Source organism: Sabethes cyaneus, chromosome 3, assembly GCF_943734655.1.
Source record: "Sabethes cyaneus chromosome 3, idSabCyanKW18_F2, whole genome shotgun sequence".
Classification (NCBI taxonomy): domain Eukaryota; kingdom Metazoa; phylum Arthropoda; class Insecta; order Diptera; family Culicidae; genus Sabethes; species Sabethes cyaneus.
In genome coordinates this window covers 24,141,299-24,157,820 of record NC_071355.1, presented here as the reverse complement: position 1 = coordinate 24,157,820, position 16,522 = coordinate 24,141,299, and the positions used below count along the sequence as shown (strand labels likewise).

Sequence of the window (16,522 nt, the reverse complement as noted above, 5' to 3'; positions counted from 1 at the left end):
TAAAACTTCAAAATGAACTGGAAATGGCACTTAAAATGGGACACGAAATTCAACTTGATATTGAATGTGAAATGAGACTTGAACTTGGAAGTCTTTAGTCTTGAAATTATACCTTAGCCCGGACCTAAAATTGGTCTGAAAATTACACTTCAGCTGTACTTTAAATTAACCATGACATTTTACTTGAATTTGGAATTTAATAACTTAAATAATAACAAGACTTGGAATTGGCCTTCATATTGGATATACAATCGGACCTAAAATTATAATTGAATTTAGGCATAAATAGGATATAAATTGGACGTCGAATTATACTTGAAATTAGGCTTGAAATTGGATTTGAATTTGAAATTGAAATTGGCCATGAAATTCGATTTGAAGTTATACTTCAAATTGGACGTAATATTGGAACTAAAATTGGACTTTCAATACAACTTGATGTGAGACTTGGAATTCGATTTGACATATGACTTGAAATTGGATTTCAAATTGTTGTTGAAATCAGAGAAGAAATTGGACTTGAAATTGAAATTAAATTACTGTTGAATTTGAACATGCAAGTGGACCCGGAATTAAAACTAAACTTAATATTGAATTTAATAATTCGAAAATTATGTTTTAGTATAAATTGGACGAAATTAATCTCAAATCTGAACTCGAAAATGAGCTTAAATTAGACTTAAAACTAAACCTGAAATTGAATTTGAAACTGGATTCGAATTAAGATTGGAATCTTACTTGAAGTTGGACTTGAAACTGGAATAGACCAACCTCGTTGTTTTTGTCTTGACCTTGTGTACCATCCGTACTCTACCCTAACCATGCACAACATCATGTAAATAAATATTATGCAACAAGCAAAACAAAACAGACAACTCCGATCGTATTGAGACACACGGCGGGCACCGAACGCAAGCACCAGCGCCATGCATACACTTCACAAGTGCACGCATTTTGCTGAGCTAGCTCTCCGACCTGTCGGTGGCCTATGTGACTCGGTGTAAGGACTCGAATTACAATTCCAGAACCGAATGTATCGAACAAAGAATCTTTCTGTCCCAGTAGTCTATCTCTTTTTAACTTTAAGAATGCATTTAGAATAAGGAAAATATCGATATGCATTACCGATATTTTCCACCAAAATTTAGCTATAAAAGCAAACCTTTCAGATAATAAACCAAGCCATTTCGACTTCAGACTTTGTGCGTTTAATGCGACCCCAATCGGGCTATCGCTAACAAAAGAACTTAGTCCCGCAAGCAACCCCGAGATCAGTTGATCTACCACGGGCTATTGCTTAAAGTCCAAAGGCTAAAGTATACTTCAATAAACCGTCCGCGCCAACAGTGCTGTTATACTTGAAATGTGATTAGACATATAATTAACAGCTACCGAATCGAAACAGCTGTAGCACATACAGCTCAGAATCGAATACTCAACCGTATCCCAAGTAATTAGACGTTCAAGAAGCATCAGACTACCAAACGGAATGATGCCAGCGGTAGAAAACGCGGCACTAGAGTCCCGGAGAATGCCAGGATGATAGTTGCGCATTCAAACACAAGCCTATATTTCGATTCAGAACCTATCATTTTCGATTCGAACCTAAAAACAGATTAAAATTTCCGTTTATTTTCTGCAAAAAAAACAATGACACGTTGAGGACTGCACGTGCACGTGTACAAAGTTCGGATGGCACCGAACTGGAGGGACAAACAGAACACGGTGGCCAAAACTCGCGGAAGGAACCTGTTCACAAAACTGTTCTGTATTGTGATGAATGATGAAATCTACCAGACCAATGCCGGAACAGGAATACTATGTTGATACCTCTAAATTTTCAGTTCCTGAGTATGTAGAAAAGAAGAATACGTTGCTGGAATTCGTCGTCTCGCAAACGATCTGTGGATGACGTAAAATACACCCTTTTTGAAAATGAGTGTTGAAACAAAATGGCGCAAAAACCCGTGGAAGATGCATATTTCCTCCTATCAAACACGTTTGTGAAGTTTCATCCAAATCAAAGAGGTTCATTTCAGATTTCAACTTTTTTTTGACGATTTGGCGTGGAACTGCTCTATAATGGTCAACTCCAAAAAAAAGCCGAAAAAACTATGTTCTACCTCGATTTTTTTTCCATCAGAAGAACTTAATTGCCAATTACTAATCTGTCAGTGACAAAAATTTTACGATAGCACTGTCTTTGGTCCCTGAGTAATGGTTAGTCGTTAATCGTGGCAGTATAGTTGACCCAAAGCCATAAAAACTAAAGTAATCGATAATAAAATACCGATTGTTTTTACGAGCTAGAAGTTAAACGAACACATGATAGTGATTTGTGAAATAATAAAATGCAACCCAAGCGGTCACTTCCACTGCCGCTGGCGGCAGAAAAAGTTTTCACCGCTGCCGTAAAAAAAGAGATTTGTAGGCTAAACTATTACGAACAAACTTTATTCAGCGTCACGAGCGAAAAAAACAATTCTGTTGACAGTGGCACAGAGGACAATGTGAGAGATTGCATCGAGCAATTATAGTTTGATTTCAAATAGTTTTTGATGTTTAATTTTTGCTACACTAGAGCATGCGCTCAGTTTGACAAATTGACTACCAGTGCACTATGAACCAAAACGAACCACAGAAATACAGAGAAGTCAAAAATTGCTGCCCGGTTGGACCACCTTAATTTTTTTTGGCTAAATTCCTGTTACCAAACCGACCAAACCGAAGAATAATAGAGTGGCCGGAAAGGGTTGAACTCGACACAAATGTCCAAAAACCGCTAGCAACGGCACGGACAACCGGAGCAACGGATTTTAGAGTAAGAGTGGATGGAAGGAGTGGTTTGGCCCATCTACAAAAAGGGTGATGGGCTAGATTGCTGTAATTAGCGCGGCATTACGCTGTTCAACCCCGCCTACCAGGTGCTCTCCCAGGTTTTGTTATGCCATCTATCCATAATAGCGAAATAACTTATAGGGCAGTATCAAGTGGGATTTGTGGGGCCCGTGCTACTACGGATCAAACTTTCACTCTCCGACAAATCTTCCAAAAATGTCGGGAGTACAACATCACATTTTCATGGATTTTAGGGCAGCATACAATACAGTTGAACACGAACAGCTATGGCAGATAATGCACGAGTACGGTTTTTCGGACAAACTGACGCGGCTGATTAAAGCTACCCTGTGTTACGTGCGCGTTTCGGGGACACTCTCGAGTTCTTTCGAATCGCACAACCCTCTGCGCAAGGGGATGGAATATTATAGATGACCAATAAAATCTGGAAAACTTCAATTGGCCATTCCAACCGAATGTACAATTCTGTAGTTATTTCTTTTCTATCTATTTCAACCAATCTTCCTAATCTTAATCCATCCCCAGCTCCGATGCCAGCCAAATATCGCAAGATGAAGGTTAAGCCACGCGGAGTATCGAACCGCAATCGTGGACTCCAGTGGATTCGAGCCAACGCTACCGAGGGCGTATTCTACTTCGCGGACGACGACAACACGTACAATTTGCAAATTTTCGAACAGGTTAGTATGAAACTAGGTCTTTAATCACTGGAGGGAGGCGGCCTCTAATCGGTAGGTACTGGTGTCTTCCAGATGCGTCACATCCGTAAGGTGGGCATGTGGCCGGTCGGTTTGATTTCGAAGTATGGCGTCAGCAGTCCGATCGTGGTCAACGGAACCATCACCGGATTCTACGATGGCTGGATCGGTGGTCGAAAGTATCCGATCGATATGGCTGGATTCGCAACGAGCGTTAAATTCCTGCTGTCCCGCCCGAAGGCGGAGATGCCGTTCAAGGCCGGCTACGAGGAGGATGGCTTTCTGAGAAGCCTAGATCCGTTGGATCTGAAGGAGATTGATTTGCTAGCGGACAACTGTACTGAGGTTTGTGCAGGGCGTACTGTGTGTAAAGGAGAGTGTTTAATTGATTGATAAAAATTTCAGATTCTCACATGGCACACGCAGTCTAAGAAGAATCCAACGGCGATGGCGCTAAATTTGACGAAATACGGCTCCAGCAACTTGGTGAAACTTACTAAATATTTGGTCTGAATGAATGGAGTGCTTGCAAGTGTTTTGCCATAACGAAAAAAATCCTAATCAACAACAGAACCCGAGGGAGGAAGCAAGTTATTTTAGGTGCTATATTTGAATTGAATACGAAAGCTGGTGAACAAATTGATCGATAAGTTTCAGCCAATATTTTTCCATTATAAAATAGTCATGGATTTGTTAGTTAATAAAGTGTAACCAAAAAATTTTTAGGGGTACTTAAGGTAAAAGACGAATGTCGAAAAGAACGAGCGAGCTAGGTGTTGAGGTTGGTTTCAGACGAATCGGAATCCCCCCAAGATTACAGACATTCAGTCCAAGCAGACAAATTATATTGTATCATACAAAACTTAGATAGGAAATATACCAAAAACTAGTTACTGCAGATAAGTTTTAATTCAGATATTCTTCTTCTTCCATTGCAGTTTAGCTAAGCGCGTGAATTGAACTTACTGATCGTATCCTGATTGAGAAGTTTCCTTCTTGTTGTATATATTTTATGTGTTCCTTACTTATGAGTCGTTTGCTAGATATTTCCATTGAGGCATTCAGATCGAGTCAGAACTCAACTACGATTAGATCTTATCACACAAAGTAACCAAATTCTTAGATAGTTTTAGCTACTGAAATTTTTTAAACATCAACGTCATGTAAATAAATATATTGTAAACAAAATATACTATCAGGAACACTTTCTTCATATCTACAAAACATTCTTTGTTTTCGATTAAGTGTAGCTATTCCAAAGAACGAAACCAAGACATATTGCCGAGAATCTCTGAAAGTAAGCTCGCAAATATCATTGAACGAAGAACGAGTGCGCACCCAGTGCAAAGGTACGAAAAAGTCTAACTGCTAATCGAAAAACAAAAATCCATTTAAACGACGGCAAAAAAAAACAATGCTCACTTTAGTATTCCTTAATACCATTATATAGCTAGTAATATCGATCAGTTTAAGTTGTACGAGCTGATTAAAATCATGTGAATGGAATGAGTGATGCAAGAAAAAAATTGAACACAAAAAATAGAACGCAATCGAGATAAACCCTAAACGAGCTTTTCCAAAGGAGAAACTATACCATTAATTACGAACTTTTACACAATGATCGTTATCGTCTTTTTGATTACAGGTTCACTGTTCGCTACTGATACTAGTGCGTTAGGATATTAGTTCTGAATTATATTCTCGAAAACCAGTAACCAGTAATGTATAGAATACAGATCAGATAATCTTTTTTGCTACAATTCACCGAGTACTAATGAATCTCCGTTGGATATTATTTTCTACCGAATTTGTTCTTTGCTGATACAACTTCTTTGATAGTACTTCCTAAGATGGACATCATTACAATAATTGAAATATCAATAAAAGATATTTGAAAATTGACGGAATGTTTTATTTTATCTCATCACCTCATCTCATCGTCTTCATCACCTTAATCACCGTTAAATTTCGAAAATAGAGACTGATGAAGCCTGCAAGTCGTAGGCGAAATACGTATCTGTCGAGAATAAAACCGATAGTGGAATCTAATCGGGAAAAAGTTTTCTTTTCTTTATTTTCAAGTAACAAATAATTGTTTAATTATGTACATTCGGCTTAAAAATACGGGGTGCGGGGTCTGCCTCGGACTCTATGGCCTCTTCCTGGTTCTCTGCTCAAAATAGTTTTGGCTACTCTTTCGTCGGGCATTCTGGCCACGTGTCCAGCCCACCACCGCAGCCTGCCACATTGCACTACCTTCCCTATATCAGCATATTTGTATACTTGGTACAGCTCGTGATTCATGTATCATGTTCCAGCTTTACAATTACTGGAGGTAGAGGCAGACCTGCACTATCCAGAACTTACAGGATTCTGGTTAACCTTTTTCTTGCGTTGGCTGTTGGCTGGCCGCGCATCTGATGAGGACTTACCGGATAGTTCCTCACATAAGCCCATCCATCGCCTCATCGTAGGACCAGATGCCATTCCGCTTGATCGTACATTTATATTTTAGCCATGCTTTTTTGAGGGTCATGTTGGCATTCCGAAGTATTTTTTCACATCTTGAACTCGCTGGGAATTGGGCCACAGCATAATGTTTCCGGGTTTGGAGCTTCGGATCCATTATTCTGGCACCACCGAAAGCTCATTGTGGCCCCTTGCGTTCATAGTCTCGACTACGGCAAACGGCATATCTGTAATCAATGAAGCTGCAATTAATTTTGCGTCAGTCAATATTGTTTGCATTGTATATAATTGCTAACCTGGATTTTGCGAAAAATGTTGCTGCAGAAAAAATTACCGCTTGCTGCTGCTGAAACATTCAAAACAAACTGGTGAACTGTCAAACGCAAGTTCACATAAAGCTTCGCGCGTATTTTTTCGAACCATCCAGTTCGAAAAATGTTTCGCCCGTACTCTTTCTGAACTGTCACGTTCGGATGAAGTTTCGTGCGTACTATTTCTTAACTTCAAGTTCAGATAATGACTTTCAAGTTCAAAAAGAAACCAGGGGCTGTCCTTGATGTTACAGTAAATGAGAAATCAGTACTTACATCGAGTGAAATTTATGCAGATCTCATATTTCAGCAATGGAGCAGTGGTATGTGTCTAGGTTACCAAGAGGAGTACTCGAGTTCGAAACTCGAGGCAAGTTATGAAAATAAATTAATATTAATAAACAAACATTATTCTTCTGATCTAGGTTTTCGATCTAAGCTTATCATTAATAACCAAAACAAATGGTTTAATTAAGGAAAAAACAGGAAAAAGTGGAAAATAGCTTTTTAATTTTGAGATTATCGAAGTTTTTTTTTCGAGCTGAACAGCGTTCTATGCTTTGCTTAAAGATTAAGCTGAATAGAATTCTATTCATGATAATTTGGGTAGCTGATTAAGCTAAAAAATCCACTTTTATCGGTACTTTTAGTTGCTTGGGGTTGAAACGCAGCGTCCTCTCAGTGCGAGCTTTCGTCGTGTTCGACAGCCTTGCGCCAATCTTACTCACTACGAGATAGTGGTTAGAGTTGATATTTGGTCCCCGAAAAGACCGTACATCGATAAAATCCGAAAAGTGTCGACCGTCAATCAAGACATGATCGATCTGAGAGCAAGAGTCTCCATTTGGATGCCTCCAGGTGTGTTTCCGTTTATTCAAACGTGGAAATCAGGTGCTACAAATGGCCCTTCCTCTGGCCGCGGCAAAATTTATGAACCTCAGATCGTTATCATTAGACGACAGATGAAGGCTATGTCTTTCAATGACATTTGCATCTCCGATGATGATTTTTACGTCGTGTTTTGGGCACTCTCTTCCCAACACTACGAAACCGACTCCATGTTCTGATTTTTTACCTTTGTAGTAGATGTGGTACTTGAAAGAAGTGCCTGCAATAGGATCTACTGCACGGACCTCCCATTCTCCGGAATTTGGGCACCGAACTTCCTGAATAGCAGCGATCTCCACTCCGAGTTGATGCAGCTCTCGAGCAAGCAAGCCAGCCCGTGCCGGTTCATGGAGAGTTCGGACATTCCAGGTACCAAGTTTCCAATTGTTATCCCTTAATCGTTTCCTTGTCCCTTGCCGTGTCCTATACCGATTGTTCCGTCCTGAATTTCTTTCTTCGTAATTCGTGGTAATTGAGTTTTTCGGTATACTACCTCACCGGGGTCGCGATGCCTACATCCCGCTGAGTGATTTCATAGTCAGCCGCCCGTTCTGAGACAGACGCTGGGTGAGCCGCCCCTCACCTGGAGAACAGGCGCTCTAGTTCGCACCTCCTAGCTTAGCTGCTCCAGTAAGTACATGAAGCATTTCCGGGTAAGGCCATCAACCGTCATCATTTGACTTAGATCTGCGCGGAAGCGCTAGATTGGAGCTTGAGAGAGCCAGAGCTATATTTGACGCTCCTTCCAGGTAACTCTCTCCATTTCATACCCACGTCCCAGAATTATCAATAATCGTAGAATAGCGGATCTACTTTTACGCGAGTAACTTACTTACCGCAAAACTACCGGTCAGATTGTAAATATATTGCGGGCTTCCGGGTCACATCATAAAGATTTTTACATACAGAGCAGGCTGAACAAGTGCCCCAGCATGGACTTACCAGTAGACGTGAAAATGGATTTGAAATTAGACTTTACATTCGACATTAGACATTGGATTAGAATTTGGAATTGGACTGGAAATCGGGCTCGAAATTGGACTTGACAGTGCATTTCAAATTGGAATTAAAACTAGACTTGAAATCGGACTTGAAAATGCACTTGGATTGGACATAAAATTGAGCTTGAAATGTCATCTAAACTGAATCTGAATTCAAACTGAATTGCATTTTTTTCTATTTTCTCTTTATAGAAAATTTACGTTTAAAATTTTAATGTGAATTTGGAATATTTTCAAATTGGGCTTAGAACTGGACTTGAAATGGAATTTAAATTGCACTTGAAGTAGCACTTGAAGTTAGATATGAAGTTGGAATTGAAATTGTACTTGAAATAAGACTTAAAATCTGAAATAAACTTGTGTTTAAAATTAGAATCAAATTTAACTTGATAGTAGATTTGAACTAGGATTTGAAATTGTGCCTAAAAATGGACTTGAAATCGGACTCATCATAATATTACTGGAATTTGAAATTAAATGAGAAATGAAAACGCATTTATTTTTGGTTGGCACAAACTTGGACTTTAATATAGACCAATTTAGACGCGAAGCTTTATTTCAAAACTGGATTAGAAAATGAACTACAATTTAAATTTTATGGAGAAGGTGGGGCACGTGCCGCAGTGTGCCTCAGCCTGGGCATGCCAGTGCTCTTAAATTAGTTCATCTGAAAATAGATTGGATTTACCTGAAACTTGGCTAAAGCTGCTCAAAATGCTCTTAAAGTTTTAGATTCTGAGTAGTTTTCCAACCAAAAAATCAGTAGCAGGAACTTGAAAGTGCGTTATTCGTCACTTAGAATAATATAATTATTGACAGCAAATAGCCAAAATTGGTTAACCCTCTAACGGGTAAGGCCGTCTGTAGATGGCCTTCGCTTTTGGAGCTCCAGAGCCGCATACGAAATTTGTTTTGTTTCGACAATATGCAAAATGTGTTCAGAACAGATTTCTTGACATTTTGATATTAATATCACAACGTTCTGACTATGCATTCAAAAGTTATCATTTTTCAAAAACAAAAATTCCGAAAAATTTCGAAAATAATTAATGCGCGAATATTTCGTTTTTTACTTTTGATGAAAAAGCACATCTAGAACAAAATGATTGACCTTAAAATTTTTCTATGAGTAAATTTCATGCTTTATATCAATTTTGTAATGTATTTGAATTGAAAAAATATCTTGGTAGAGCGTTAGACATGAAAAACGAAAAAGAGAAATTGGACTTTTCCTAACCTGGCGCTCCTGCAGATAATTATATTTGCATGAAAATCAGAACTTTTGAGTGTACTTTCATGATAAAACAGTCATTAGCCATTAGCTTGATCGCATCGTTTTTACGATGTTGCCCGTTAGAGGGTTAAATTTCTTACTTAAAATTTGAGTTTGTACACTTCAAATGCATTTTGAGTAGTTTTAATAAGTTTTATCTAAATCCGACCTATTTACAGGTAGACTCATGAGCGTGGGTCATGTGCTTCACATTCTTTGCATTTTAGGATAAAAAATTCTCGTGATGTAATTCAGAAGTCCGGAATTTCTAAACTTAATTCGCTGGTAATTTTGCGATAAATAAGTGAATTACGTAAAAATAGCACCGCTAGTCTACGATTACTTAAAATTTTCAGAGCAAAACATAGCTCTGGAAGGACGGTACCCCATCTTTTGTTTATGTCCCAGCACGTTGGTCGCTTTAATCTACACCAACCAAAGCGTTTCGTCTATTATGGTTGTCACCTAATAATGCCTCGAACGGGTCAATTCCAAGCTTGCACTTCTCCGCAAGCCCTCTGGTGGCAATGAATGGAACCGAACGGGCATAACTTTCAAGCAAAGCTTTAAACGACCGAATCGTGGCGACGACGAAGGGTCATTCATTCTGTGCTGATTTGCAAAACATTGGTGTGCGTATAGAGAGGAATAATGTTACGTAGCCGTCTGTCTCTATATAGAACTCTGTTTCCATCATCAGTGCTGTTCCGTTCCATTCAAAAACTCTCGAATACACGCACGTGATTTCCCTAAGTGTGCGATCTACCTGAAACAGCGCGTGTTGTCGACGGAATTAGAATTAAAACTCCAACTGCTTTTACCTGATTCTACTAGTTCCGCGTAGTTTTTCGGTTCTTCCAATTAAGCAGTCGCTGTTGAAAACTTTAAAGTATTGGTAGCATAATGGTTTAGTGCCGTGTCCAAGTGTGAAGTAATATAACTTGTTGTTTGTATAAACGAAAGGGAAGATTAGGACGCTGCTTTCGAACGAACGAATGAAACAGGTAGTGCGACATCGAGTGGATGGATGTTTTTTGCCTGTGTGTGCGTGTGCAAACGTTGCGAGTAGTGTTGTAGGGTAGTGTTTGCCAAACGGATGGACAGCGGCGTAGCAAAAGCAAAAGCGCAAGGCATACCACGTCGCCGTGCAGCCAGCCACTCAGCCAGTAAAGCAAGAGTAGTCGAAACGGAAAGAGCGAGTTCGATTCCGTGTGAACATATTCGTGAGGCGGTGTCGTATCCGAGAAAAGAATTCTTTGCAGCGAAAAAAGGTGCTTGATTCGGTTGATAATTCGCGTCGGCTCGGCGGTTTCGTGCGTGCGTTTTAAATGCTCTAGTTGATGGAGTTTTTGGTGTGGTTCTCAAAGTGTACGTTAGTAGGCTTGCCGGAAGCAGAAAGAAGGCAATATTGAAGCAGGAAGAGTTTTGTGCCAAATCCTCGTTTTTTCCCTGCTCGAAGCTGCCCGATGCCGAGCTTTTTCAAATTTCCAAAGCGTGATGATGCTCTCGCCGTACCGTAGTAGGTTGAGTTGAGAATGAAGATGCATCAGTGTTGGTGTGATGGGTTAGTGTGTTGATGGATGTGTAGAGGAGAGAGAGATGGAGGGATAGATTGCGATTATCACCGGGAAGAAGAAGGAATACGGTTGATTGTGGAGTGGTACAGTGATCGTTGGATTTTACAGGCCGTCGGATTAAAAGGTTCTTTGACCAGATTGGAGTATCACGCGCTGCTGGTGGTTTTCATAGTTGATTGGCTCTTCTGTTTGTAACATCAATTCAACAGTGGAACGTTTAACAACATGATCTAATGCAGATTGCTAATCCTCATGTTAACGATTGCAACGTATATTAATCGAATTACCATACCATTAATGTTTGAAAGTGAGAACTACCGAATGATAACCAAATTCAATTTATGCAAAGCTGCCGGTATTCCTATCGATTTTGTTGAAATTGCAAAAGCTATGAGATGAAAAATATGTGACAAACAATATTTTGTAAGCTTGAATTTTTATACTACCTAACTAACGAAGGTATTGTACTTTTTCTTAATCAAAACTTCTGGTGGAAAAACGAATATTCTGCAATCGACCAGATCGTAATTCACTCCGGTCAGAATCAAACTGCATACTTGTAACACACGTCGATCAAAATTCGGAATATGATTTCTGATCGGAATGTAGAATCAAAGTGACTCGAAACAAAACATATATGTTAATAATTTAACTTATGGACATTGTATATTTGTGCCGTGTTGCAACATTGTTTGGTACTGCGTACGACTAATTTCCAATTAATGATCGGTTATTCAAGTTATAAATTAGAAAATTTAGCACGTAAATTATCGGCTCAACAACGTGAGGCGAATCTCAAATTTGGTAAACGAAATAATTTAAAGGCTGAAACATAACTTTAGTAACAAATTATATATCAAGCAAAGCAAATTAAATTAAAAATTGTTGGCAATTTCAGGGAAAACAACAAATAGTGTGTTTCCAGACTAGCAAATATCTAACCAGGGATGGAAATTCAGTGATTTTGATCAAATCTATGAGTTATCGCTACACGCACCAATCATGATCTCTGCAGTTTATGACAAACAGTGAATTTACATTTAACGGGAAATGAGCATTTATAACCTTTTCGTCGGAAAACCCAATTCCGGTAGCAGTTTTTGGGCACAAAACAGGGGTTCTGTATTTAAAATAGTACTCACTGCTTTCTTCTTGCTAATCTGAATACAGCGAATATATTTTCATGAACAGAATTTTTGTTTCAAACAAAAAAACTGCTTTTGAAATGTTCCAAATCAATTACGACTGATCACAAAATTTTGTTCTGTTAAGGTGCGCTTAAACTGAGCAATTTTTTGGCAAGATGTTACTTGTTGTTGCTCAATGTTGCTTCTGTCGCCACTTGAACGTATGTGATACATCGGGAAATATCAAGCAACAGTTTGGAAAAAGTTGCATGCCACAGCCGCTAATCCAAACGCACCTTTACATACGTTTTAGAACATGGGCTTGCGCCTAAACAAAAATCCTTGATAGTAGAATAAAAATTTTAGGAAAACTTTAATTTTGGTAACATACACTTTTTAGACTTATTGCCTAAAACGAACTGGTGCTGTATAACTAAGATTTAGGGTCACCTCTAGGGTGCCACAAGGTTCCCACTTGGGACCACTTTATTTTTCATGTACACAAACTTCCTTCGTATTTAGCATTTGAAAACATGATAGATGACATGAAACACTTTGTGAATTTCTAATACAACTTAGTGCTCGGGTACTTTTCAGAAGGATGTAACATTAAAAGACTCTTGGTGTCAGTCTCTTCCGATTATTACGGTGACACATTTATATTTTAAACAAAATTTTCTTACTACAACTTAGCTAACTAGAGACGCCAGCAACCGATTCATGCGTAAAAATAGAACAATCCCACCAACAATCCATCGAGTGAAATATAGTTGCGTCATTTTAATTTCCACCAGTTCATCTAATATCCAATAATTTAATTTTTCGTTCTGATATCCATGTGCATTTATTTAAACTTGTTACGACCAAAGTTTTCATTGTACCGTAGGAGGTACTTGACGAGCTGAAATGAAACAAATAATTTAAATAACACATTAGGTTTACCTGCTACGAAGTCCTTGTGGTTCAGCCGTATGTCCAAAATCTCAGTTTTGAGATCAGGCATCTGGAAACCACGCGGCATCGCACCTCCTAGCTTAGCTACTCAATAGAGTATTACCGGGTATGACCGCGTGGAGGCGCTAGGTAGGAGCTTGGGCTGGCAAAAGCTATGTTGGTCGCTTTCTCGTTTGCCTTCCCTATTTCATACCCGCAAAACTACGAAGTTCATAGCATGCAAATAATATGCTTTAAAGGGAAATTGTGCCAAATTGGTTTAGTTTCTACATAGTAGAGTTATACTAGGCCCTACGGGAAGCTGCTTTGAGGTGGCCATTCCGGGGACTGAAGTGATTTCATGAATTTTGATACCAATATAGTTTGGTTTTATCATTCACAATTGTACAAATTTGTCTCACCGGAACATGGTTCCGGAGATCCATACTGAAGGAAACCAAATGTGGTCCCAGAACCCTGTAGGTCCTGTGCACTTCAACATAGAGTTGCACGGACAATTCACTAATCTAATGATTGGATTCTACGTAACAGTCTTACTAATTTGAAAACCATAGGCTTCACCAACTTCATTGAAAAAACGACAGCGGATGTCCCAAGATTCGTTGTTCCCGTAGTTTGTGCGATGGGAGGGCTGCCACAGTAGGATACGATTTCGGAACTGCCTTCTTCAGGGAAGAGAGAGCTGCAAACGCCATCTCCACTAAGCAATCCGAAGACAAAAAGCCTTTGTAGTAATTTTCTTCTGGCATATCTCAAAATATCTTTTGGACGGCCTCTATCCTTTTGATATGCACAGCATAATATGGTGCCCACACGACTACGTACTCCAAAATGCTGCGGACAAGTGCATAATATAACGATTTAAGCGCGATATCCTGGAATGCGTTGCTAAGGCCTTAGCAGTTTTCGTTGAAATGTGTTCATTGAATTTAGTTTCAAAATCAATAGTAACGCCCAAGTCCTATATGGTCTGCCCTCGGCGTATATGGCTGTGCCCGATAGAGTATTCGTCTCGGAGGGGCTCACGTAGACGGCTAAAGGATTAAGTTGCATACCATTTAGAGTACACCATCGTGAAAGAGAATCAATATCCCTTTGGAGAGCATAGCAGTCAAATATGGTTTTAATTTCGCGAAATATCTTTACTCGTCGGCGCACGTTAGCTTAGATGAGCTTAAAGGGCTACCCAGCTCATTAACGAAACGTACAAATATCAAAGACTAGCTGGCTACCTTGGGGCACGCCAGATAGCATCTCGAAACAAGACGTATTAATACTCTTGATAGTGACAAGCGGAGCGTTCGCTAAGTGCGTGTGGAACTTTGTCGAATGCCTTGCTGAAGTCAATGTATATTGCATCAACCTGTCTTCTCCTTTCTATACTTTGGATCAGTGAGTTGATGGTGATCTTACAGGTCATCTCAGTATTCTAAAGACTATTAGTATTAATCCTCTGGTAATCAATAATGAAGACTGGATGGCGAAAAAATACAACTTTGACCGAATTTTTCGTGTATTTGAGCCTAGGCGTGATTCCTGGGAAGACGGTGGTCCCGATCTTCGCCAAGGCTCGACGGTTTTTTACACAGATGGCTCAAAAATGGACAACCAAGTGGGAGCAGGAGTAACTGGCCCAGGAATAGACATGTCAATTTCTATGGGTAGATGGCCAACTGTGTTCCAAGCTGAAATTCAAGCAATTCTAGAGTGTTCTACTGTGTGCTTGCGCAGAAACTATAGACATTCAAATATATGCATCATGTCCGATAGTCAAGCAGCTCTAAATGCTTTAAAGTCGGCGACATGCACATCAAAACACGTCTGGGAATGTATTCAATCACTCCAAAAATTATCTTGCCGTAACCAAGTCAACTTATATTGGGTCCCAGGTCACTGTGGAATTGATGGAAATGAAAGGGCTGATGCGCTTGCAAGATTCGGATCTTCTCATCAATTTATAGGACCTGAGCCCTTTTGCGGCCTATCTGCTTCTGTTTTAAAAATGGAGCTGAAGGCATGGGAATGTAGGAAAGTGGAATCAAATTGGAATAACACCTTCAATGCTAGGCAGTCGAAACGATTTATCTCTCCAAACATTTCTATGACTCGCAAAATACTGGAGCTTTCAAAGAAAGATCTAAGCATCTATACTGGTCTAATAACAGGACATTGTCCGAGCCGCTATCATCTGAAGCAAATGGGAAAACTTCAAGATGATATATGTCGCTTCTGTGGCATAGAAAAGGAAGACTCGGAACACCTGTTATGCCGATGTCCGGCAATTTTTAATAAAAGATTAACGTTCTTCGACAGAGGGCTGTTAGAACCCTTTGATATTTGGAGAACAATTCCCAGTACGGTAGTGCACTTTATCCGAAATGTATCACCGGACTGGACAAATGCTATTAGTCAAACAATGACGGTCGCTTCTAATAGTGGTGCGTCATCTTGACAACATAGCTATAGTAAAATGGGGGATATATCACAATAGATCAAACAAATGGTCGCAGTGATAAAAATACCCAACATGGAAAAAAAAAAAAAAAAAATCAGTGAGTTGACGAATACCATCAAATTCATGGTTGTAGACCGTTTTTTCATAAAGTCGTGTTGGTGTTCGGAACTCATACAACAACATCGAAGACCATCTTTTTAAGAACTTTCTCCCTAAAGTTATAGAATTGAAGTTTCGCGTTAGTTTTCAATGTCGTGGATATTTCCAGCCTTGTGTATTGAGGTAATTGATGCAACTTTTCACACCGTTGAGAAAATGTTCATCCGACGTATGGCAAGGAGGCATATTTGTGAACATGGTTTTAAAGAACTTAGCTAAAAGTTCAGCAGCTGCTCCTGCGGAGTTCGCGCAAGTTTCTTTGTAGAAAACGTCATGCCGAATGCCGCCGTTACGTCTAGGCTTTTCCACAAAAGTCCAGGAAGTCGACGGATCCTGCTTTGCGTTCGCTTTGCTGCGCAATATGTACTCACCGAATACTGTGTTCAGCCGACTGGAGTAGAGCTCTTCTATCTCGCGAAGTAACCGCTTATTATCCTCTGTCCGTAGTCTAATAAAGCAATTTCCAGATTTTCGTAATCTGTTATCTGTAAGGTCACGTAGTTCAGGGGTCCACCAAGGTTGGCTATATTGCGCTAGGGGACGTCGCTGTCTAATAGGGATACAATATTGGATGGTATCGAAGATCACATAAAAACGAAGAACGGCGTGGTCAACATCACAGTCAGCTAAAAGCGTTTTCCAGTCTACGGCTTCTAGGTGTGTATGAACTACAGATTCTTCACACAGGGCTTGTAGCCTTAATAGTAGCGAACCGATACGATGTTTCTAGTAGTTCAGATGTAGTCTTATT

At 39.6% G+C, this 16,522-nt stretch overlaps 2 protein-coding genes across 8 annotated transcripts in view; both read left to right on the top strand.

Moving 5' to 3' along the window:
* Positions 1-5,415, top strand: part of LOC128744687 (galactosylgalactosylxylosylprotein 3-beta-glucuronosyltransferase P) — a 138,811-nt gene extending 133,396 nt beyond the window's left edge. For all 3 annotated transcript variants that reach the window (XM_053841854.1, XM_053841855.1, XM_053841856.1), the window contains 3 exons: positions 3,385-3,539; positions 3,612-3,902; positions 3,963-5,415. In XM_053841854.1, coding sequence (XP_053697829.1) covers positions 3,385-3,539; positions 3,612-3,902; positions 3,963-4,070 — 554 coding nt within the window. In that variant the 3' untranslated portion in view covers positions 4,071-5,415. The remainder of the gene's footprint in view (positions 1-3,384; positions 3,540-3,611; positions 3,903-3,962) is intronic.
* Positions 5,416-10,161: 4,746 nt separating this feature from the next.
* The window catches only part of LOC128739467 (uncharacterized), a 49,415-nt gene continuing 43,054 nt past the window's right edge, over positions 10,162-16,522 (top strand). Inside the window, exon 1 of one of the 5 annotated variants that reach the window (XM_053834955.1) lies at positions 10,162-10,503. The gene's annotated coding sequence lies outside the window, so the exon portion shown is untranslated. Of the gene's footprint in view, positions 11,064-16,522 lie in introns of all 5 variants that reach the window. The other 4 variants (XM_053834953.1, XM_053834958.1, XM_053834957.1 and 1 more) reach the window with 4 other exon arrangements.